Source organism: Ambystoma mexicanum, chromosome 8, assembly GCF_040938575.1.
Source record: "Ambystoma mexicanum isolate Mex_15411 chromosome 8, UKY_AmexF1_1, whole genome shotgun sequence".
Lineage (NCBI taxonomy): Eukaryota > Metazoa > Chordata > Amphibia > Caudata > Ambystomatidae > Ambystoma > Ambystoma mexicanum.
Genome location: NC_090929.1, coordinates 645,053,681 through 645,079,412, shown reverse-complemented (window position 1 = coordinate 645,079,412; position 25,732 = coordinate 645,053,681). Strand labels below are relative to the sequence as shown.

At 48.0% G+C, this 25,732-nt stretch overlaps 1 protein-coding gene across 1 annotated transcript in view; it reads right to left on the bottom strand.

The window, feature by feature from the left end:
• LOC138472361 (trypsin-3-like) overlaps positions 1-25,732 on the bottom strand; it is a 192,989-nt gene that overhangs the window by 128,342 nt on the left and 38,915 nt on the right. Inside the window, exon 2 of the mRNA XM_069610497.1 lies at positions 22,085-22,210. Within this exon, the coding sequence (XP_069466598.1) occupies positions 22,085-22,210 (126 nt within the window). The remainder of the gene's footprint in view (positions 1-22,084; positions 22,211-25,732) is intronic.

The following is a 25,732-nucleotide window of genomic DNA, read 5'->3' as shown; positions in this document are numbered from 1 at the left end:
GGTACCCTTGCCCCCATAAAAGCATGGGTTAGAATGTACATATATATCGATCTACCTTTTATAGCCTCTTCCGTCTAAATCATGATTTCATGTCTAACATCATTCTTTGCATGCCATCATTGTGTAGTTTAGATTAGTTAGGAGTGTGACATCTTGTAAACCAAGTCTGACCTTCACCCTGTGAAGATGAGCCCAGCTGACCCATGTGCCAACCGAACCGCCCCAGCCACAGCAACCAAATGGAGGCAGACATTGCCTACACTCCATATGGGACTGAGCGGGTTGACCAACTGAAACGATTATATTGTACCATATGTCATTGCATCATTCGTGACAATTTTTCTGTTCATAATGTGCTGCCCGTGTATTGTTGGGCAGAGCGCTTTCAGGGCAGCAGAGTTCTCTGCGTGCACACCTTTATTGATATAAACTTTGTTCCACTTGCAATCTATCTCCTGGTCTCATTCCCTACTGGGGTGCGTCCTTTATTTGGTTTTATTTTGTATCATGTGGGGAACAGGCACCTTCACTGGCTACACTCCAATACTGTCCTCAGTTGGCTAGCAGCAGCAACTCCCTTGGAATTACTCACCAACTGCAGTAGGGTGTCAAAGCCCTATTGCACTCTGGACAATACAGCCACTTCCCAAATCCTCAGAACACAATACCCCGATGCAAAACCCTCCCATCCTTTTGAACTATTGTCTCAAACTCACGTACGCCGACGTTGCAAAAGGCATACGGAAGGCGCACCAGTCTGAGTCAATTGGCATGCCCGTTTACCATAGTTGGGTATCTAACCCAAACTTCCTGTATGTCCACTTATGCATTGTCCCCGGTGACTGTTCCATTTATTCCCCTCCCCAACCTGGTCAGAATGTCCCTCAAACGCACCCCATTGTGAGAAGCTCCCTGCAACCCGTCAAATCTGATTTCTTTTCTATTGTATGTGGATAATGTAATAATGTCGCTGTGAAAAAGTCGTCAGGTTCTGGCGACTTTTTCCTGGCTACCAAAATTCTTCCCCCAAATATTCTAGGAGTTGTATAATTATGTATTATTACCTCCAGTCCTAGAATATTTGGGGAAAGTGCTTGATAGCCTGGAAGGTGCAGCATTAATGCATTTTATTTTAAAAGTCGCCAACCTGATGACTTTTTTCATGGCAACATTATTACCTGATATATACCTTGTGATGTTCTTTTGTGCTCAAAACAGCATTGTTCATCTTGCATATAAACAAACAAATAAATAAATAAATTCCAGTGATGCCACCCAACATCGCACACCGAAGAAAACACTCACATTGACAACACCCGACAAAGCCTGACCACCGACCTGCGATAACAACACCTACCTATTAACTGCTCTAGGATGTCGGGAAGCTACACTGCTTTGCCTGAGGAAGTTCCTTCACAGTAACTGGCTGGGGAAGCCAGAACCTTTCTGTCGCAGTGAGACAGCTGTCACGCCAAAGAGCGTACTGCCTAACATAACCTACTTGCAAACTGCGAGTTCCGTACAGATGCTAAGAAGGCATGAATGTGGACGAGTGGGAAGTGTCTACTTTTGGCATGTCATTGCAAGCACAGCGTAGTCCTCTTTTGCAGCCATTCAGAGCATGCCATCCCATTACCTAAACAAAAACACGCATTGCCAACGCCAATTGTTTTCGATGTTTGCAGTTGTTTCTTGCTATTGGTGAACTCTACTTATGCATGTCTGCAAAGTAGTGCTTGCAGAAAAATAACAGTAGTGTTAGATCGAGTAGAAAGGTGGTTTACTGTGATGTAACCGGAAGAAGAAAACGAATCTCAAAAGAACGAATTTCTTTTCGCTCCCTTTAACTGCATACATACGCAGGGGGAGAACCCCCGCAGTCCCTCCTTACCCCTCCACATTCTTTTTTTAACCTTACCCCCGGCCCACATATATATGCGGTCAAATTGGGCATAACAAATCCGGTCTTTTGACATTCGGTCTTTTCTACCTCCTTTTTTTTTGGGGTGTTTCCGTAGAATGGCTACCCTTCCCCGAAGTGTACAGAGGTCCTATTACTAATGTTATTTGTCGGCAAATGCTATGCTTGGAAATGTTCAGGGAAGCATGGTGATTTTAAAGGAAAGGTAAGGTTACATGGTCCGGGTGAGCTAAGGTGGAAGGTAGAAGTGTGAGCTCAGAAGGGTTTAATGCCTTGAATCACTATCAGAGACACATTTCAAATATAAAACTCTGTCATCGTTCTTGTCTTCCTCTCTCTCATAGGTGCTTTATTTACAGAATAAGGGTGATTTATTCACTCACCCGTTTAGTTGTATATATTTTGTGCCTTCCACCGACTTCTTAAGTGTAGATTTCTCCCACCTCTACCAGAGAAAGTGTTCAGTGAGCCGCTCCCTCTAAAGATCTCTGTACAGTTTCACTCTCCTCTTGCCAGTTACCATGCCAACCAGATATTCTGATTCCAACACCCCCCCCACTTTTCTCAGTAGCATTGGTTTTGGTAATGTGGCATCCCAGTGCACCACCAAAATGTGTCCAAACCAACAAGCATTAACAAAACTAATAGTTATGGCTGTTTGGTGAAAATACTTTCTGATTTCATGCACAGGGGCACACTTCGATAGCTGTGGGATATGTAGAGGGAAAGCAGACATAGGGCCTCACTATAAGGTTGGCGGAATGGGTTTACCGGCACCGGTAAAGGTGCCGGTGCCGATAAACCCGTTCCGCCCTATTACGAGGTCTCCTCGCGGGACCCGCAATGGGCGCCTGGAAAAACCAGGCGTCCTTACCGGGTCCCACGAGGGGACCAAGGAGCTAACAACGGGCCCGTCATTAACGGCCCGTTGTTAGCTCCATCCCCATTCCCATTGAGCCCTATGGGGGCTCGAATGGGAATGGGAATGGGGATGGACCGGGTCCGGGTTCCTCGGACGGGGAATTACCGGGTCCGCCAAGGTTGCGATGGCCCGGTAATTCCTCATTCGAGGAACCCGGGCCCGGATTGCGGTATGGAGGCAATCATGCCGCTAAAAGCGGCATGGTTACCTCCAACCTTCTAATGAGGCCCATAGAGTGAACATTGATAATTGGGTTTGAGTGAGGGAGGGTGAGTAATTTCATGATTTTTTTTTTTTTAAATATATTTTTATTTTATATAAACCAAACAACAATACAACAAAACATAAATAAACACATTTAACAACAAAAGCACTGCAATCCCCATCCCTCCCCCCTATGAGCCTGTATGGTGTCCGCCATCGGTATCCGCTGCGAGCGGAGGGGCGTCATCGCTCTCAGATTCAATTTGAGCCGACCCTGTTCCAAACAGCTCGGCTATCATCAATTTCCATGCCGCGAGGGAGCACATTTCCTCCTCCTCCCCTGCAATACTGGTATCCCGCCACACCGCCGTCTCGGCCTCCGCCCATTTTTGGAGATCCCTCCACCAGACCTCCACTCGTGGCTTATGACACTCCTTCCATCCCATGGCAATCCTACGTTTAGCAAGCACATAAGCCAAATCTTTCAATTTCTCAACATGTCTGAGTTTACGCGCTCTGGGATATCCCCCCAGTAAGCAGGCCCAGGCTGAATCCACTTTAAGCGTGATACCCTTTCCTGCCAGCTTCTGCGCCACTTCGCCCCAGTAGCCTGCAATTACTGGGCACGCCCAGAACATGTGTATCATGTCTGCATTCTCCTCGTCACACTTGGGGCACGCCTGGCGTCCAGTGTCCCGAAATTTGGATATTCTCAAGGGGGTCATGTATGCCCTGTGCATTATATAAAGCTGTATTTGCTTAAACCTGGCATTCCTCGATACTTTTTTATGATACCCCAAGGCACGCTCCCACAACCCATCTGCCATCGGGGCCCCCAACTCTGTTTCCCATTCCAATCTCAAGTGCACTAAATCACTCCCAACCTTTGTCATCAACATCTCGTACAACCTAGAGACCTCATGCCCGCCCTCCGATGTGTCGTATAGTATCTCCACCGTGGCGTCCGGTTCATCGGCCAAGGTAGTTTCAGGCCACCTACTCCGGATCTCCTGCACTATCCTGTGATATGTTACATATTGACCCCTGTGCAATCCCGACACTGCCTCTAGTTCTTCGAACTCCATGATGGTCCCATCCTGCCAAATATCTCCCATGGTGACCAACCCCACTGACTCCCAGTATGTCCGGATGATTGCTCTGAGCTGCCCGTCTCCTTTCGCCAGTGCGACCAGTGGTAACTGCGGCACACACGGCAAAGGGTTACCCATCATCCGGCAGGCCCGTCGCCACATGTTCCGTCCCAAAGTTAGCATTCTAGGACGTTCCCTCATGCATGCATTAGTCACCCAGATCACCTCCCGCAGATAAAAAGGGGAACAGTCCCTCCCAAACAGCCTGTGTTCAGGGGTCTCGTCGTCAGAGAGCCACCTGGACACATATTGCAGCTGCGCTGCCACATAATAGGCCTCAAAGTTCGGCAGTTTAACTCCGCCCTTCTCGTAGAAGTTCTGCAGCTTCCACAGTGCGACTCTGTTACACGTGCCGTGCCACAGGAATTCCCTGCAAACACTATGTAGCCTCACAAAAAACTTCTTAGGTATCATATAAGGGATGTTGTTAAAATAGTGCAAAAGCCTGGGCAGTACCACCATTTTAAGCATAGCTCCCCGGCCCATCATCGCTAATGGCAATCTTTCCCAGAACCTCATGCATTTCTCGATCTTCCCCACGGCAAGTTCAGTGTTGTGCTTGTGTTCTTCCTCAGTCGTGTGATACACGTCTATTCCCAGGTATCGGAAAGAGCTCGTCGCCCACGGGATCTGCAACACTGGCAACCTCTCCACCGGAGTCCCCACATAGCCACCCAGCGGAAATAGAGTGGATTTCTGGGGGTTTACTGCTATACCGGACAACCAGGCATACCTCCCCATCACCTCTAAGACATACTGCAAATTTTCTTCTGGATATCTCAGGTATAGCAGCATATCATCTGCATACAGGGATATAAGGTGACCCTCTCCTCCTACATCGATGCCGACCGGGTCATATTGCTGCCGGAGGTAAATTGCTAAGGGTTCAAGGGCCAGGATGTACAACATTGGGGACCATGGACACCCCTGTCTAGTGCCTCTGCCCAACTGCCATCTCTCTGACACCACTGCACCCGTGCGGACCCTAGCCAGTGGTGCACTGTATAGCATCTCGGCCCACCTAATGTAACCTGGTCCCATCCCATACCGTCCCAGAGCCGCCAGCAGCCACGGCCACCGAACAGAGTCGAACGCTTTAACCGCGTCCAGTGCCACTATCGCCATTTCGCCGTCGTCACTACGTCCCCATTCGACCACCCTGTGGAGGCGTCTGTGGTTGTGAGTAATGTTCCTGTTTGGGACATAGCCCGTCTGGTCAGGGTGGATCAACTTGCCGATCACTCTTCGCATTCTAGTAGCCAGGACAGCTGTCAGGATCTTGCTGTCCTGGTTCAGCATCGACAAGGGCCTGTAGGAGCCACAATCGTGTCCCGGTTTATTTGGCTTGGGGAGCGGTATTATAATCGCCTCCCTGAGTGACTCCGGCAGCCGTCCCACCTCGTACGCTTCGTTGAGCATTTCCAGCATGGGCGGGAGCACTTCCTCTGCATATACTTTATAAAATTCACTGGGGAACCCATCCACCCCTGGGGCTTTGCTGGTGGGTAACTGCCTCACAATCTCCTTCAACTCTTCCAGGGTGATCGGAGCATCCAGCTCCTCTCGCTCCTCGTCACTGACCCTGGGCAGGCCTACGTCTTCCAGCACTTCGTCTATCTCCTCCTGGCTGCCCCCCTCACAATCTTCGTATAAGACCTTATAGTATTCCACGAATGCCCTGTTTACGCCTTCTTGGGTGTCCGCCTCCTCACCCTTTTCATTGATTACCAATCTGATCGGGGATCGTGGGGTCTCGCTCTTGTACAGCCAAGCTAGAAGTCGGCCCATTTTGTCTCCCCCCGCATGCAGTCTCTCAATATACTTCCTATAGTTCAGATTACAGAGCCTGTCCCAATGTTCCGCACACTTCTGTTGCAATTTGGAGACCGCCTCCGTATCTATCCCACCACCTTCCAGCCCCTCCTCCAGCTCAGTCTCAGCTCTATGCAGATCCGCTAGGACTCCCCCCATCAATCCCTTGGACTTCGCAATGGCGATCCCCCGCATTACGACCTTAAAGGCCTCCCATAAGGTGCCAGCCGACTTAACGCTACCTGTGTTCACCTCAAAATAAGCAGTTATCTCCTCCCTCATATCCTCTCTGAAGGCAGGATCCTTGAGCGCCTCCGCCCTGAGGCGCCATGTTGGTATACGCGCTCGTGGGGGGTAAAGCTGCCATCGCATGACCAGGGGCGAATGGTCAGAGAGGACTCTCGCCCTGTAGTCTATATGGTCGCACTCCGCGACTATGTCCGGCGTGGCGAAGAAGTAATCAAGCCTCGTGTGCAGTTGATGCGGGGCCGAATAATGCGAGTATTGCCTCCTGCCCGGGTGTTTCGCTCTCCACACATCTACCAGGCCAAGATCCGCCAGCAGCGTCTGCAATACCTTGGCCGCCGGGCTGGGCTTAGCCATCTTGTCATCCGACCTATCCTCCCTGGGATTCAATACACAATTGAAATCGCCGCCCCAAATCACCGTACCCCCCATCCCGACACTGAGCTTGGTGCACAGCGTCCTAAAGTATGTCGCCGTGTCCTGGTTAGGCGCATATGTGTTTATAATGCACACTACTTTGTTCTCTACCAGCCCCCTCACCATAACCAACCTCCCATCCACCTCCACAACCTCCTCAATTAGCTTAAATGGGACATGTGGCGCCACCCACACCAGCACTCCTCTGGCATAGGCGGAGTACGTTGATCCCACCACTGTCCCCTTCCACTTCCTCCCTACCAGCTCCAGTTTCTCTCGCTTTAGATGCATCTCCTGTAACAGGGCTACGTCTATCTTTTGCCTCTTAAGATACAACATAACTTTATTTTGCTTCAGATAACTGTTAAGCCCTCTAACGTTCCACGTTAATATCCTAAGGTCCCCCATGGTCTATCAGTAGTTTCCTCCCCCCATCCGAGGCAATCCCTCCCCACTATGCAGACACCCAATCCCGATTTCACTCCCAGGCTCATACAAAAACTAAAACACCCCAAACCCCTAACCCAAACAACTGCCCAGCTCCATCCCTGGATCTCAGGCATCCCTGTGTTCGGTCCTCTCTGGGAAACCCAAGTAGAGAACCCGACAGGGTGTCACCCCACTAACAGTGACTAAACTAAACACAAAAAAGGGGGTGTAAAGAGCGGCCTTTGGAGGCTCCTCTCCCTCGCAGCCATGTCCGTGCTCACGGACCACGTTTCATAACCACTGACGCGCACATGTTCTCCAGCGAGTTCAATGACTATATTCAAGTCCCAATGTTCGTAACCCGACCGGGCCCACAGCGTTACTTATCTCGTCTTTTTTTCGCCAGCCGTCTGAACATCTGGCTCCTGAGGGCAGTTTTGCGCATCCAGCCACTCCATGGCATCCTCCGGAGTGTCAAAGAACAGCAGCTTGCTCTTAAAGAAAACCTTCAGTTTGGCCGGATAGAGCAACATGTATTTATACCCCGCTTCCCGCAATCTCCTCTTTACCGATCCAAAGTTCATACGACTGCGCTGTACCTGCAGGGTATAATCGGGATAGGCAGTTATGTTCGCCGCTCCTCGTTGTATTGTGCCCCCCTTGCGGAAGTGTTCGAGGATCCTTTCCCGGTCCCGGTAATTAAGGATCTTGGCGATCACCGGCCTGGGCGGGTTTCCCGGCGGTGGCTTCCTAGTTAAGGCCCTGTGCGCTCTCTCCACCGCAAAACCCTGCGACAGGGTGCCTCCTGTGATCTCCTGCAGTAGCATGTTCTCGATAAATTCCGTGGGATTATGGCCCTCAGCTCCCTCCGGCAGGCCCACGATACGGATGTTGTTCCTCCGGGTGCGTCCTTCCGCCTCCTCCGCCCTACTCTCTAAATTGCCCACTCGTTGCACCAGGGCATGGAGTTCACGCTTTTGCACGGCGCAGTCCGCCGCGGTAGGGTCCATTTCCTTTTCCAAAGTCTCCGTGCGCTCTGCCAAGGCACGCACGTCCTGCCTTAGGAGGTTCACGTCTTCCTGCACCGCCCCAACCTGGAGTTCCATTGCGGTCTTCAGTTCAGCCACAGCGAGCTGGAGCTTAGTCTCCCAGGTCGCTTTCAGGTCCGCGATCGCAGCGAGGACCTCCTGGTTCGCACTCCCGGCGGCCATTTCCTTGGCCTGAGTTTTATCTTTGCTTCTGGCTCCGTCTGGGCCGGTCGGCGTCTTAGCGTATTCGTCGAGCGTGGGCTGTTTGTTCTTCGCTCTCAGGGGCTTATTAGACATGTCTCCCGTCCTTCTGTCCCCGCTCGGATCTGGGGCAGGGTGTCACAGTGCGCTCTTCGGGTGTCCCCTCGCTATCGCCACATCTCCGACATCTCCCCCGGCCATCTTGTCTACTGCATTTGTCTTTCGCTGGCCCAAGATAGGCCAGGTCGCGTCTCACCCTTTGAAGCGCACTTTAGGCCATGAAGAGTCAGGGGCACAGTTTCAGGTCACACCGCACGCTCCCCTGCTATCCGCACGTCCGGTTACCTTCGGCCCGGCCCTGCTCCCTTTCCAGGTCCACGCCGTCGGCCTCGCGGGCCCGGGTGTCCTTAATGACCACGATGCACCCGATTCATGCTCCTTCACTACCACCACGCTCCAGTGCGATCGTCAGGCGCCCAGATCAGTCACTCCTTTGTTCCTTCGTTGAGCGGCGGCGGCCATTTTCTCGTTCATCGCACTCTCTCCTCCAAGTCTTCTCTTAGCTTCTTGTTGCGCTTTCACGGTGCGGGCCCGTATCAAAATGTGTCCACACGTGCACCCGAGATTCATGTACGCAGCCATCTCAGTCTCAGCCAAATTACATCGGTCCTTGCACGGTTTTCGGTCGGATAATGTACGGATCTGCGGGAGCCCCCGTACAGACACGTCCTTTCACATGGCTTCCTAGCCACGCCCCCTCGTAATTTCATGATTAAGAGGATAGATGAACGTGTCAGGGTATGGTGTTGGAGTGCCAAATTAAGTATTTTCAAGGTGGGTGAATGAAAGAAAGTTTAAGGGCAACTAATAGTGATGATGCATGGATGGATACATGCATACATTTGCTATGGATGAATGTTATATTGCATATGCATGTGTGTAGATGGATAAATGAGTTTAAGGAGGGGTGAAACAATGATGTTGTGAGGATTGGTGAATGAGTGCGTGTGAGGGCAGCAGGTTGAAGCCCACAGCAAGGCTGTTGCACATGACCCCACTGTTTAGTGTGCATTGGCTAGGAAGTTTGAGCATGTGCGATACAGTGGGCCCTGGTACGAAAGTGACAGCATGTGCACTAACGTATTGAAAGCCCAGACCACTACAGGATGCATGAAGGTCTTACCACAGCAGCCTGGCACGCATGCACGCACACACACATTAAAATTCGAAACATGCACAGAGCAAACACTTATTGAAAATTAATGCATCCTTCCATGCAGTGCTCAGTCCTCTTTTGTGTGCAGGGCAGCAGGCTTTTTGGAAGCCTGGCACAGGTCACCTGGTGATGGAAATAATGACATACTTGTGGGAACGGCCAGGTTCTTACCTTTTTTGCCTAGCAACCAGCCAGATGCATTGAGCAGAGCCCTCATGCAACCACTGAGCACGCAGAGGGAACTCCAGCACTAATTTAATTGTATATGTTTATTTTTAAACTATACTTGGAAGCAGAGCTATGGTGGATGCACGGCATACAAAGAAAGGGCCAGTGAGGCTGGCTTTCCCCCCTTCCTCACCTGGCGCCACCAATGCACCCACATTGTTAGCTGAGCAAGGAAAGAGTTGGGACAGAGTTAGGGAAGAGGACAGAGGCAAACAGGAGCTGCAGGCATGGGCCAGGAAAAAGATGGGCATTGGACATCACACAACGAAATAAAGAGAAGGATATTACACAGTGCCTCTGTGTATTTATTGGGGGCAACTACAACACAGATCTTCAAATAAACAATGTTTTACCTAACATCATTGCACCCTTAACTATGCAGCACAATTACTTATGAGGCTGCCGGAAATGGAAAGCCATTGATAGTCCAAGTGGACCCCCAAAACACCCAAAACCTACCCCAACAGCCTATCTACCAATTAGCATCTATAATATGAGAATAGCTTTTTTGTCCATGGTTAGGATTGTTGGAAGAAATCCTGATCCTTCCTTCTTGCCATGTTTTATTCCTGTGGACTTTAGCTAGTGCATCTCGAGGCTTTACCCTGTACCCCTCTGCAAAACATTAATTTCCCCACTGGATGCAATAAAGACAAACACCCTTTTCTCGCAGTTAGAGATCTTATCTCATCAATTTCATCAGCAAGAAACTGACATTAGGCCACTTGCAAGGCATGAATACACTTAAAATAAACATTTATCATTACACACATATGCAAGACACATTTTACTTCTGCAAGACATTTCAAATGCATGTATTTATTGTATAACCTCAAAATTACCAAAACAACATGACAGCATCTATGTTCCAGTGCACAGATTTTTACTTATCATTGGATGGGCCGTCTAATTACGGTCCCTCTGTGTGAAAGTCTGCCCTGCCCCCTTTCCCTCTAGTTCAAACCCTCATTCAACACCTCCTTCTCTATATGATTCTGTACATTTTCTTTAATATTTCCAAGCCCTTGTCCGTGGTGTCACCTCTGGCCATTTCACGTGCCAGAACCTTCCAGCATCCATCTCGCCCCCTTTGTGACTTTGAGCAGCGTTCCGCTTAGCATAATTTTGTATCAATGTTGCATTTCTCATTTTGGGCCCCATGACGAGTTGGGCGGCATTCTGGCAGTCAATCTGCTGGAATACTGCCGAATGGAATTACTGTTACTGCCACTTGGTCTGACGGATTTACCACCGGATTGCATCTGGTGGTGGTGTTAGTACCCATTAGTGTGGAGTCCATAGGACTGCATTAGGGGATTTCGGCAGAATTACCGCCTCAGTAATGCTCTGATTTTAAAGATTGTTCAGCAGAAAGTGAGAGGATTTACCTCCAGCATGATGCTGAAGGTCAATCCCCCCACTCTAGGGCCAATCTCGTAGTATGGCGGAGAGGTAAAAGTGGCAGTAATTCTGTTACCACCACTTTTTTCCTGCACCGTCATACTCGTAATGAGGCCTGCCTTCCCTTTCCACGAACAAAGTGTGTTCTATTTTCAAGGCCCATCGCGCGCGGTGTTACAATGCTCTGCACACCACGAATCTTTCCTTCATGTTCAGCTTTCAACTCCGCTTTATATTCGGAATCTGCCAATGCTCACGTGCCTGCCACCACACCAATATTTTCATGGCCCAAGCAAATCAAACCCACTCTATTTACCCCCCATTTAAAGTATCAGTGTCACATGTTCAACTACACACTCAAAATACTGTACAGCTCATAAATTCCTTAAAAGGACACAAGCTTTACAACTGTACACATGTAAACATGTCATTGAGTATTTGAAGCGTGCGTGTACTTTCTCTGAAGCCAAAGTATGCATGTTTATCTTAGTAAAAAAGTAGCACCATTTTGTTCCTAAAGCATTTATATCCAGATAACCTGTGCGAAGCCTCCAAGCTGCCCCACATCCAGTGCGAGTAGCCCACTAATTCCTCGTTCTCTGTTTGCATCCTGGGGCAATTATGAATAACGTACTACAAGTCCTAGAATACAAAGCAAAGAAACGATGGAATGAGCTAATCCATCCGACTTGGAACAATTTGAGAACGCTTACCATAAACGTGTTTGCATGTTTAAAAGCACCCTGTTCCCAGTGGTCGAAGTGGGCTGGGGTGGGTTGGAGCGGTGCTCCTCTGCAGTGTGTGAAGCAGTTGAAACCTGCACTTCTGTGCACTGCACTGAATGTTCCCTTAAACAGCATGAGCATTTGTGTGGGGGCTTGTATTGTGCCTGTGCGGGAATGGAGTTCGTGGGTAGAGGGGGACAGGCCAGCAGGGAACATATTTCCACTACTTCTTTTCATACACTTCGACCACTGCCTATTCCCACTTTGTGAGAAAGAGCACATTCCAACTTCATATTCATATCTCTCTCTCTCTCTCTCTCTCTCTCTCCCTCTCATAAATTCAGTGGCAGACATTTCCTCTTTTCATAATGCCCATGCAAGGGAGGCTTAGGCATAGCCAGGCGAAACGTAGCACAACATAGCCTAAATGCAGCAGATCATTGCCCAGATGTGTGGCAAATAACCTGGTCTGGGAACCCTGTGGGGCCACTACACACAACTAGAACTACAGGTGTAAGCAAACCAACATTTGGTATAAGTCTGTACTACACAGTTTTGGTAGCAGGGCTGAGCAGTCAGGCTTATCTCAAGAGGGGATGTGAGCTGTAATGATGTTACATAGAGGTCTACAATCACAAGTATTCAAATAAACTCTTACACTCAATGTTTCTTGGTAAAACACTTATTAATTTATTTCACAGTCAGTTATAACACATTCACTAGAAGGAGGCAACTAAATATTATACACATATATACTTCAGTACTAAACTACAAGTTTCTGAGGCATTTAGTCTACTTTGAAGGAGGAGCAAAATGGCATTCAGAACACTTTGAAGTAGGAGCAAAAAGGCATAGGTTATCAGAACATCACAAATAAAGATCACAATTACTCTTAGACAGTGCAGATACTTTGAGTTCAGCAGAAGAGTCAATAAAATTCAATAGGTTAGGCCAAAGTCAATGGGCTAAAGTCTGGGATAGGATAAAACGGTCCTGGTAAGTAAAACAGTAAAGTCTCTGTAGAAGTTCTCAGAAGTAGTTTGCGAAAAGAAGAATCATATGTTGGGTCACAAGCTGATTAGGCCTGCGAGTTGCAAATGTTTCATACACTTTCGCAGTGAGCAGTAAATTCTCTCGATCGGGTTTTCACAGTACCTTACAATGAAGAAAACGATGCAGCTGAAGACTTCTATTCCTGCAGTTCCTGCAGATCCCGCTGTTCCTGAGCCTCAGTCGTGGGGACAAGAGGGAGGACGTCGGTGGACTCCTGCACTGCTCTGGGACTGGTCAAAAAGCTGGCAAATGGCAAATCTTCAATTCCGGTAGCTGTAGACAAGCACACAAACTGCTGTCCCTCTCCCTGGTTATTCGTTTTCCTGCAGCACTCTGAAGAAAATACAACCAGCTCTGAGAATGGTATCCAGGTGTCGAGTTGATTGGTGCCACCAACCTAAAGCGAGAAGTCGTCCTTGCAGGGGCTTGTCTGCCGAGGTGAACTTGGCGATTCGGACCTGCAGCAGGGCTTCACCAGGCAAACCAACGGTCCAGGAGTTGCAGCAGCCGTCCTCTTCAAGCTTGTCTTCCATTCTAGTGGTCGACTCTGCCTTCCAAGCCAAGAGACTCGCCTTTTATTCAGTTCTCTCCCATTCATTCCAGCCTGGCTGTCACTCACCCAGCAGGGTGGCTGTCCTTGCCGGACAGTCAGCTAGCCAATCATGCCAGAGTGCATTTGGATCTCCTAGGAGTCTAAGCACAGGGAGTTTCGGGCACCTCCCTCACTTCCTTCCCACCTGAGACACTTGGGCACCAGAGGCGGTCTTCAATCCTGAAGCCCGCCAAAGGCGTAGGAACAAAGGGACCAAACCTGGTTTGGCGCGCAGAGACAAACTCTAGAAGGACCTTTCCAAAAAGAAACTACGAAAAAAGAAGACCGGACCTGTTTTTACAGAGGGGGCTCAGACGCCATCTTGAAAAATATGACTCCCGTGATTTTTCATTACCGGTGTTCGCGTTCGGGAGAAATCATGGTAGTTCGTTGTAAAATCACTGTCACCAGCCATTTTGAGAGGAAAGGATAGCATTTGACTGCTAAAAGAGTTTTTAGATACAGGGGATACTAAGTAACCCCTCCAGCACTCTATTGTAAGATAGGGTGTGCTGGGTCTAGGAATTTAAAAAGACTAGTAAAGTCAATTTCACTTAACTTTCTCTGGGAAACAGTAGTTTATCCCAGAGAAGGTATTTAAACCTTGGGACAGCCTGAAAGGCTTCCCTGTGTCACTGCACTGAGGATGCTGTGTGACACAAATGAAAAGATGATGCCTATGGAGTTGGTTAGACTCCATAATCACAGAAAACCCAAGGGTAAAACACACATCAAAATACATGAGAGTGGGAAAAAGGCTCACACTCTCTCCAGGTAAAAAAATAAAGTCCTCAAAATCCAGCAAAGTTGCTGGGGGTCTCTAAGGTGAAGGGAATTAGCAAATATTTGAGAATTCTCCCTAACACCCCACTGACAAATGTCCCGGTCTGGCTCTTCAAAGAGCCACAGAGTGCAGCTTGCCTCCCCTGCCCCTACGTACACCACTGGTGGTATACTGCTCACACCTCACCTATGGTATCTAGGTGTTGACTGGTCAGGGTACACTGCTGCAGCTGCAGACAGAGGTTAGTAGGGCAAACGTAACTCCTTGTGGGGGCAGGGGCGGCAGCGCATTAATTTCCAGGGGACGGGGGAGCGCTCTGTGAACATGTACAGTCAGAGCAGCGGTGCAGTAGGGTTTTGCTAAACTAACTGGCTAAAGGTGTGTCAGTCACACTTCGCATGGTGCAACAACAACTTGGCAGCGCTGCAGTGGGCATAATGCTATAAAAGGTATACCTCTCTATCAACAGTTCCTAGTTACATTACCTGCAAAATTAAGCAAACAGTAGTAACCTCAACCCCTCTCTGACTAGAGCGGCTCAACGCACCCCTGAGAAGCACTTCACCCTCCCCCCCTGGCTTCAATACCTGGCTCCGCCACTGGTGGTGAAAGTCTTCCAGGAATCAGGGTCTTTTGTGGCAGTCCTACATTTTGAGTGAGTTTTTTAAATTTCATTTTTATGGTTTGAGCCACATTCTTTTGTGTCAGTTTATACTACTTTCCATTGACAGGGGAGGACCCTTTGTGTGTGGCCTGTGTTGATTTGCCTCAAGCATTTGACATGGTGGACACATCGAGATTATGGAGGAATGGTGGGCCTATGTAAGTGCTGGTCGAAATATACTACAACGAAGCATAAGTGTCATGAAATAGCCTAAGGAAAAGTAATGAATGTGCACCTCGACTTAGACTTTGAGAACGATTGGGGAATGACCATGCAAATGACGAGGATTTATCAATGTCACAAAAGTTCAGTATTGATTTATTGAACTGTAGTTTTACTAAAAAAAAATAAAAAAATCGAGATTATGGATAAAACTAAAGAAATTGAATTTTCCAGAAACTCTTTTAGCGATTCTTGTCCACCTACACACTCCTACCACGCTTAGAGTCAGATTGGACATGAAGGGCTCGGTCTACACGTCATTTCCCCCTGCTAGGGGGCTCAGGCAGGGGTGCGTTTCGGCCACCTGCCTGTTCAACCTCTATTTGTCTCATTTGCGGGGAATGTTGAGCCACGATCGTGTTTGTACCACCAAAAATCGGAAGTGACTACATCTCCTGGCTCAGTTATGCTGATAATGTTCTTTTACTTGATCGGACCCAAGTTGGTCTTCAGCGGCTTTTTTCATGTTTTCATGAGTACACTACTTTGAACAAACTGGAAGTGAACCCGCAGAAGACGAACGCAATGCGTTTTAATGGTCTCGGAGTTAGGCCACCTAAATTCACTTGGATGTTGGATGCTTCCAAGTTGATGGTTGCTCAGAGCGTGCGATAATTAGGTTTTGGTTTGATGAAAGCATCCCATCGTACAGTAATACTCATTAAATTACTTGAGTCGGGAGGAATGTTTTATTTTTTTTATTTTTATTGCAATTGGTTTCATTTAAACCTTTACAAAAAAGCAAGAAAATCATATCAGAACATAGATAAAAAAATTATTTGGGATTCAGATGCAATTTATTGCACAGATGTTCCGACATTTCTTCCTAAAATTCTACCGATTGAAAGTACTTCCAGCTGTTCTATATGAGCTCAAAATATGTTTGCTTTCGGAAAACTTTAATTTTGAAAAACTAGACGGGAGAAGCTGGTGAAAAGCATTGAATCTGCCAAATTGCATACCTGTTGCTTTGATCAGGTATGAAATGGGGTTGTTATCCATGCATGCATTGGTCACCTGGAAAGCCATCCTGCTATAAAGGAAAATACATATGGGGGCTGATAATACCTTATATCTGGTGTTACACACACAGCTTGACAACCCCAATCTGGGTTGCCTTAGTAATTTTAAGCATAAGTGCATGAAAGCGTTAACTTTTAAGTGTGTAAATAATGAGCTTCTTGTTGCTAAGCCTGAGGAAGTCAAAAAGAAACTCTATGGGCCTCATTACGAGTCCGGCGGTAACCGAGCCGGAAAAACCGGCAGGTTACCGCCAGACTCGTATTACCATTCCGCCTCTGTGATTCCCGGAATTACCGGGCATTACGACCCCGGTGACCCGGGAATTCCGGAGGTGGAATTGTATAAGTCCCCATTCCCATGGAGTCCCATATGACTCCATGAGGATGGGGACAATGGAAACACCGGTTCTGTCTATGACGGAGCCAGTGTTTCCATTTCCGCCTGCAGGCGGGTGGTGTTAAACCCGCCAGGTCAGATCTGGCAGGAGTGACACCTCCCTTCTGCAGGACTCTTAATCAGCCGGTCCAGAAAGAATGGTGGTGGTGGTTTTACCACCACCGTTCTTTCCGGACCGGCAGGGTCGTAATGAGGCCCTATGAGAAGGGATACTATTTGGGGGAAAGGTTCACAAGATTGAGGCTTTCTCAGAAGACATACTTTTGACGTTGACGAATCTGGAGGATCCACTTAAGGCAATGGGGAGCGAGATCTTACGGTTCCGGAGGGTTGCCGGTCTGAAAATAAACCCCCAGAAAACAGAAATTTTGAATCTCACTGTCCCGAGAGAGTTAGAGGTAGGGCTCAAGGCTTCGTCCCCGTACAAAATGGGTGGCGAAATCCCTAACCTACTTAGGAATAAAATTAACCAGAACCCTGAATGAATTATACGGGGCCAACTACCTCCCCTGGCTTGAAAAACTGAAGAACAAACTGGTCGATTGGGGCCCACTAACAATAACCTGGATGCACAGGATCAACGTCATTAAGATGGTTATCCTACCACAGTTGTATTATTTCGCAACACTCCCCGTTCAGATTCCTGTCTCCTTCTTTTGAATAGTCCAAAAATACACGGGGAGGTTGGTTTAGAACAATAAAAGACCAAGGATGGCTAGAAGGGTTATGACGATGCCCAAAAATGGAGGTCGGGTGGGGGAACCGGACTTTAAGGCGTACTTCATGGCAACGCAGAAAAGGATTGTGAGGGACTGGATGAAAGATGACCGGGATAAGCAATGGAGGGCTATGGACGAGGCTGTAAAAAGGGCTAGCCTTGGAGGAGGTATTCTGGAAACCAGTGGTGATAGACCAAAAAAGATGTACCACAGCAGGATTCTGTCGGTGGGAGGGGACTCTTGGCACAAGGCAATAAGGCGGGCACAACTCACCACATTTCCATCTCCATTTACACCAGTTTTTGGAAACCCAAGTTTCACCCCTTGCTGTGGGGATAAGGGCTTCTGGGTGTGGGGGGAAGCAGACTCCCAAAAGACCAGGGATATGTTTGTTGGCCCGGATATAAAGTAATTTCCAAAATGCAAGTAAGACTTTGGGGTGTAAGAGACAGAGGTCTAGATACTTCCAAATAAGGCACTGGCTCCCACAGCCGCCCATGAGGGAGGCTGCGACTCGCCCCTTAACTCCTTTTGAGAAATAGTTAGTATCAGAATCGGGAGATAAACATCTTGTGGGGGCACTTTATAAGTTCATCAAGCAGGGAGGGACACCTGGAGAACATAGATATAAGGCACTTTGGCGAGAGGGAGCGGACCAAGAGATAGAGGAGGTGAAATGGAAGCAACTGTGGGTCAACCGGAATTCCCAAACTAGCAAGATCGTTACTGATCCAGGAAATATGGATTACATTCATGTTACAATGGCACCTAACCCCACAGAAACTACATACATTTTACCCCCCAGTATCCAATCTGTGCTGGAGACAATGTGGTATGGTAGGGACCTGGAATCACCTTTGGTGGGACTGCACCTTAATCCAAGACTACTGGAAGGTAATATGGGGATCTCTGGGAGAGGCAGTGGGGCTGAAGGATGGTGGAAATAGATGGCTGCCCATAATGGGGATTGGGGGCCAGTTGGACAAATCACTCTCCAAAGCAGATTGCAAAATATACGTGATTCTGATGATGGCGGGGGCGCTGGGATGGCACAAAAATGGAAACTAAAAGAGCCCACCACTGAATATTCCTGGGTGGGAAAAGTTTGGAATATTGTAGGACTGGAATGGGCACTTACACGTTGCAACGGGATCACCAAGTCTTTTTGGAGGACTGTTCTCAGATTCTGGACTATCTCCAAAAAGGGGCAAGGGTGATCTGGTGCCCAAGGAGGATGGAACTCTTGGGTCTGGTGGAATAAAAACCAAGTGATGCAAGTGGATGAGGCTGGGAGGCAAAAGAAATGCGTATGGATTACAAATAGGGTGGTCAGGACTCTCGGGGGAGGGAGGAAGGGGGAAATGTTGTATTGGAAAAATGTGAAAATGCCAATAAAAAGTTATAGGGTAAAAAAAAAAGAAACTCTATGAACATGTTCGGATCAAAACCTGCGCTTCTAGAAGTGTGTAAAATTGTTTTGTGATATCAGCCTAGATACTAAGCATTTGGGAGTAGTTTCCCTATGCATAAATAGTTACCCTGATAGATAGTCGATTCTCCTGCCACTCCTCCATCTGCCACCCCTGTTGCCCCTTCTCCACCTCCGACGGGCGTACCACATCCCTATACTCCTCCTACCCTCAACTCTCGCTCTGCTGTTAAACACTCCCACTGCAACAGCCTCTTCCCCAATCTCCCTTTATCCTCCCTTAGGCCCTTTCAACTAATCTTGAGTAGGGCTGCAAGACTCCCCCTTGGCCTCAAGCCCAGCGACCTCATCTCTCCTTCCCTAAAATCTCTCCACTGGCTCCCGGTTGCTGCTAGGATCAAGTTCAAATCCCTCTGCATCATCCACAATGCTTTGTGGGCCCTTGGACCTCACCACATCCAACTCTCTCTCCCTAAATACCTCCCTGCTAGAGCTCTTCGGTCTTCTAGCTCCAATTCTCTGCTGATCAGACGTTTCTCCAAGCAAAGAGTGGGGGTATATCTCTCTCCTCCACAGGAGCTCTCCCTACCCCTCTCAGGCTTAAGCCGGATCTCCTTAAGTTCTGGAAGCTCCTCAAGACCCTCCTTTTCTCTTCTTCCATCCCTCTCCCCTCCCCTGCTAACACCCCTCTCTGCCGCAGTGACAGGCTGCCTGGTCCCTATCTGTGTTCTACAGGGCACTAGCCCCCCTCTTCCTAGTCTGCCCCCTCCTCGCACTTAGCATGTGGACCCTCAGCCCCTGCACCACATGCAATCCCTGGTACTTGCTCTCCTGGCTTCCCCTTAGCACTTGCTTAGCCCCTGTGGCCCTCTTCCCCTGCCTTCCTCCAGCCCCTCTTTTTTTTCACTTGCACTCCCCCCACCTCCCTCGAACATCTTGTTATTGAACTTGCGCGATCCGAATGTCACAAGCCCTAGTAGGACCGTTATTGTTATCTTTTTCCCTTGTCCCGTCTGCCCCTTTTTTGTATTGTGGCGCCTTGGAACATCATTTGTTGTATAGCCGCCTTACAAACATCCAATAAATAAGATAAATAACTAAAAATCTACCTTAGACTTAGGTTTAGCATCCTGTATACTTGGAAAATACTATTTATTAGGAAGTTGAGTGTTGATTACAACTGTAGATTCTGTCATCAAGCAGTGGAATCACTGAAACACATTGGCCCTCATTTTGAGTTTTGGCGGTGCGTAAATACGTGTGACGGTAGCAATGTACCGGCACCCCTTCTGGACCGCCATACTACAACGATGCCGGTAGGCGCCACGTATCCACCGGCAGGCCTGACCTGCTGGGTTTTCAGGCCCCTACTGGCATGGCTGTCACTGAAGCACCGGCACCGTTAACAATGGTGCCGTGCCGGTGCTTCCGTGTCCCCATTTCCATGGAGTCCTAAGTGACTCCTTAGAAAGGGGGATTTTCTGTTACCACCGACACTTGTGATATCCCAGTACTGCTGTTATGGGGTTTCCCGACAACCCCGTAATGAGGGCCATTGTTATGGAATGTTCTGAGCTGCAGGCTTTATGAGCGAAGGGTTTCTACAAGTTCGTCCATGACGTTGAGGATTTGTAGCAGCCAGCCCATATCACTTTTAATCACAATAGTGCTCTTTTTAAACAATTTGAATTTGATTGATGAATTTTAATGTTGATTTTAAGGGTGTTAGTTTGCAATGATCTTGTCTGACCTTTTATCCATTTACTTCCAGTGGTTGAGGTGTATGAAATAAGTAGTGAAATTATGTTCCCTGTTATCCTGCGCCTGCTGCCCGCAGATCCCATCGCCATGCACAATACAAACCCCCAAACACATGCACCTGCTGTTTAAGGGAACGTTCAGTGCAATGCAATGAAGTGCTCATTAACTTCTTCCTACACTTTTATTTTAAAACGAAACCATCCCGGAACGGTTTTCTTTTTCAAATAAAAGTATAGGAACAGTAAAACTTAATTAGAAAAAGTAGAGGGGCAGCGCTCCTAACCGCGCCCGCCCACTGCAACCACTGTCTTTGTTTTATGTATAATATCGCATCTCTACTGGGCACTCAGCATTTGAACTGAACTGTTGAACATCGTTTTTCTTGATGTGTTCGATATTTGCCAATTTGTACATTTAATGTTTTTATCTAGATTATGTTTTTTTTGTATAGGTTTTTATAAACCAATACGATACAGTAAAAAAAAGAATAATAGCTCCTGATCTCGGTTCAGCTACCACATGGAAATATGCACATTACCATGTTCTTACTTGTCTATACCCCTGCAGTCGTGTGCTTTCTACCCTCTAAAATGTACTGTGGCAATAAGAACCGAGGCGGCGGGCCAATACCGCCCCAGGTAATGCCTCCAGGGCTGTAGTTACAGGCCCGAGCGCAGCAAGGGCCTTAACGAAGCCCCGGGGGCATTACCGTGGGCAGTATTGGCCTGCCGCCGAGGGTCTTATTGCCATTAGCACCCCGGCCCGTTAGACTTGCTTGTTTCGAAACAGAAAAAAAAAAAAATGGCCGCCGGGAAAGGGAAAATGTAGTCCATTTTCCCTTTCCATGGCGGCCATCGGGAGCGGACACGCTGGGAACACAAGTGTTCCCAGCGCGCTCGCTCCCAAGATCAGAAGAAAAAAGAAGGTAAGTGGGGTTGGGAGGGGGACAGGGAAAAAAAAAAAAAAGAAGTACCGCCATCTCCGGCGGGGGATGATGGAAGCCTCCAGCCGCGTCTCCACACGGCTGGAGGTTTCCATTGTCCCCCGCCAGAGATCGCAGGATAGAAGGTAAGTCGGGTGGGGTGGGAGGAGGGAGGAAAAAAATAAAATTCTTACCTGAGTCCCCGGCGGGGGACGAAGGAAGCCTCCAGCCATGGGGAGGCTCGGAGCCCGGATTGCCCCGTTTTGAGCCTCCTCATTGGCTGAGGGGCTGCCACGCCCCTCGCCGGGAACAGAGTAGCCGGCACGCACGGCGTAAAAGGGAATACCGTGTGGTATGGCTCGCAAATGAGCCAATCACCACGCATTATTCCCGTTGCGCTGCGCGTGCCGGGTGCTAATGTTTAGTTATGCTTGCTGGACCCATGCACACCAGCCCCAGAGTCACCGTGCACTTATTGTATACCCACACAAACACGTGTAAATACATCGCTCGGGACTTAACATCAGGGACGTATAAAAATGCCATGAATCGCATAACTAAAATAAAACAAGAGGGTGAAAGGGAGACCCACGAGAGTGAAGAGAGGTGGCTACTCACACGGAAGGGCCGACTCATGGAAGGCACTTTGGGCGCAGGACTAGGCTTTACTGGAGCAGATGAAATGTGGGGATCCTGCGGCCTGGGCTGCACAAGTCCTCTGGCGCGCACAAAGGTCCTGCGCCTCTTCCACACAATCAGTGACCTAAAAACGCTGCACATTCGGCATTGTGTCCGCAGCCCACCCTCTTCTGAAAAGGTGTCCTCTGCCTTTTGTGCAGCTTTAAAGGGATGGGCGTGGGACGGTGCCAGACAAATAATCACAGAAGTGGATGTGAGAAGAGGGCCATTGCCCAAGAGACCTGCAATGAACAGGCAGGGAGGCCTGCTGGCCTGCTGTTCTCAAGTCTCAGCGCCATGCAAGCGTCATGTGTGATCTGACGTAGATGCGCTTCGTTTGCTCAGCCGTGGATGTAAAATACAATTTAGTGTATTGAGTGGCCTAGCACCAGGGCTGGGTTAAGTTTATGGGGGTCTGGTGGGCAATCAAGGGGAGGCCCAGGTGGTTGAGAGTATCTCTGCAGCATAGACATTAGCCAGCTGATCTATCTTATTAGTAGTGGAACCGGTGAACAGCAGGCTGCACCCCTGTCTCTGCAGTAGGCACATTAACATGCAAAGCGATGTGAGTGGGATTGGAATCTATAACTTCTGAGCTATCTCCCAAGCTTATCCCATGTGACCTTCATAATGTTTTCAGTCCTCAATGTTTTGCCAAGGCTGGAGGGATACTATTATGGCTTTCACCCCTGCAGTGGGGCCCACATGGCCTTTAACTGTGTTACGAGCACCTTGTCAAGGGCTGGGGGACGTTACCACCATGTCTGCCACCCACATCGGGGGTGAAGGCCATTTGCACCCCAGGGATGGAAATGGGTCATTTTCTTCCTGCGGGATTTAGAAAATATGCCTGCAGTGCTGCCAAAGGGAAAAGCGATTAAGTCCGTTTTCCATGTTGATGGCATCATCCGGGAGTGCCGGACTGAAGCACAGAGCTCCAGTCCAGCAGGTAAGTGGGGAGGGAGAAAAGGGTGGTGGGGAAGAGGCACGTTTGTTTTTGAGGATGAGAGGGTGAGGAGGTAACAGGTAGAAAATTGAACCATAGGAAATGAGATTTGTGAGAATTTTCAAAACTTCACACATCTTGAAATAGTGATGCCAAACAAAAAAATACAAAGCTAAAAACGAGTAGCGCCTCTGTTGAAACAGCTGGTAGCTCCTGTGTTTGTAATGGATGGTGTCTTTGGACCTCCCTCTCATTCTTTAGCGTGTGCTTCACCGTGCATACGCCTGATACCCCATTGCCACGAGTGCTTCCAAAGAGAGCAACTATTCGTATGCAGCATGATTAGCCATGTGTTTCAAGAAGTGGTACAAACAACCCAGAAAGTGGTCTCACACTACAATGATGTCATAAGAAGGCTTTGTTGGCTGCATCTGAAAGTGATTCTAAACTAAAATCCAGGATGAACAAAAGAGTCTGTAGAGTTGACTATTGATGGATTTCAACCATATGGACCTCATTACGGGTCCGGCGGTAACCATGCCGGTGCTACCGGCAGGTTGCGCCAGACCCGTAATATTTTACCAGCACCTGACTTCCCGGTGCCACGGATCTTTACGAGTCCGGCGGCCCGGAAAGTCTAGTACCGGCATATTGTAAGTCCCCATTCCCATAGAGTCCTATTGGACTCTATGGGAGTGGGGACACGAAAGCACTGGCACCATTAGCAACGATGCTGGTGCTTCCATGAACAGTCTGCCTACCGTGGCCCCAGTGCCCGGCAGGGTCCGACCTATCGGGCACAGCGGCTATGGCAGGCAGACACGTAGTTTGCCGATCTGGAAACAAGGGTGCCGGTGAGTTTACAAGCGTTTCCAGACCAGCAAGCTTATTATGAGGCCCTATATCTCTGTACATGGGTGCACCCAATAGACACTCAGTGTAGTTTCTTGGGGTTGGCAAATCGGGCGGCTGGCTGAGGCGCAGGTACTTTGAGGGTGCTGGACCACATATTACCAGTCAGCGTTCAGAGACTTATTTACAAGCCCTGTTCCTATGCGTGTGGATGTGTGTTTAGCAGTGGACAATGGAAAGCCTGTCAAGTATGTTTTCAAGATGTCTCTGTTGTAAGCAGAACATTTTAAATGTGATTACTGGTAGATGACTACAGACAGCTGTGCGTTTGAATTTGGAAGTCACTATTGTTACGGGGATGTCCCATAAGAAGTGAACATTTAGCACGATCAAAAATGGGAGGGTGCATAAGAAGCTCCATGCTTTGTAAACCAATGACTGCAAGCAGAAGACTGTATTATGCATTTCTTTTCACTGGTGACTTTAATTCTCTATAGTACAGCTGTAAAACCCACAGAAGATGTGTTTAGGCTCTCATTAGCACATAGTACAAGCTAGAGCCGGAAAGATATTTCGTCTAATGCCTAAATTGCAAACTGGCTAAGAGCTCACTTTCACCACTTAATCATAGTGCTTGATCCTGGTCAAATCATTTAATTTCATTGGTCCTTGGCTACCTCAATTGGAAGTCGATAGAAGTGGTTCAGTTCACAGTGAAGATATTAAGTACAGGTGCGGGTACTACGTGTTTAGATGAATGCCAGTGAATTAAATCTGATACAATTAATGGCTGAAGATGGTCAATGGGCTGTTCTAATGATTTCGATTAAGAGAGAAATCGTCACAAAAATATATTACACAACAGCGATAGACACTTTTGCAGCAGCAACATCTTGTAGAGTGGCTTTAGATGATTAATGCATCCATGCGATAATGAATGGGAATTCTTTGCCATGTTATTTTTAAATTATTATTATTTATATTGTAATGCGTTTATGACAGAGAGATGTTGCAGTTTGAGGTTCTCGGTGTAGGGGTGCATATTAGCGTTTCCATCTGGGCACTATGATGTCTAGAACCTGCCCAGCAGAACCCCCTCCCAGAGGCTTGCCCCTGTTTTTCCATATTTTGACATTGTTGTGAAACTCAGGTAAATATATAGCAAACATGAAAGATTCCCTTCTGTAATACTTTTATGCAGTTCTTGAATTAAACATGACATGTAGTCCTATCGAATTACCATCAAACCTAATTACTGTTGCCGCCACTTGACCCTCTGGGTTTACCACAGGATTGCAAGTGGTGGTAATTCCCCATTTTATAGGATTCTGTGGCGATTTTTGGTGGATTTACCACACAGCAAATCTGACAATTTTTGGAGGTGAAGTGGACGATTTACTGTTGATGGAGGTAAATCCTCCACTTTAACTCCAAATGTATAATTCAGCATGCAGGAAAACCAGGGATAATTCTGTTACCACCAAAAAAAGTGGCAGTAATGGAAATTCCACCACTTTTTCCTCTCATTGACCAACTTGTAATGCGGCCCATTAATGTCACACAAACTAAATAGATTCAATTTGTATTGTTGTTGAAAATGTAAAATGACAAAATAACAGTTCTTTTTAGAGAGCAAACATTCAATGCGGTCATTACGATTTGGTGGTAAATCCGGCGGGATGCCACTAAAACGGAATTAGCCCAGAAATCCTTCCACTGACTCCCAGTGGCTTTAAGGATGAAGTTCATGACCTTCTGCATTGTCCACAAGTCTTTCTAGGTCCACGGGC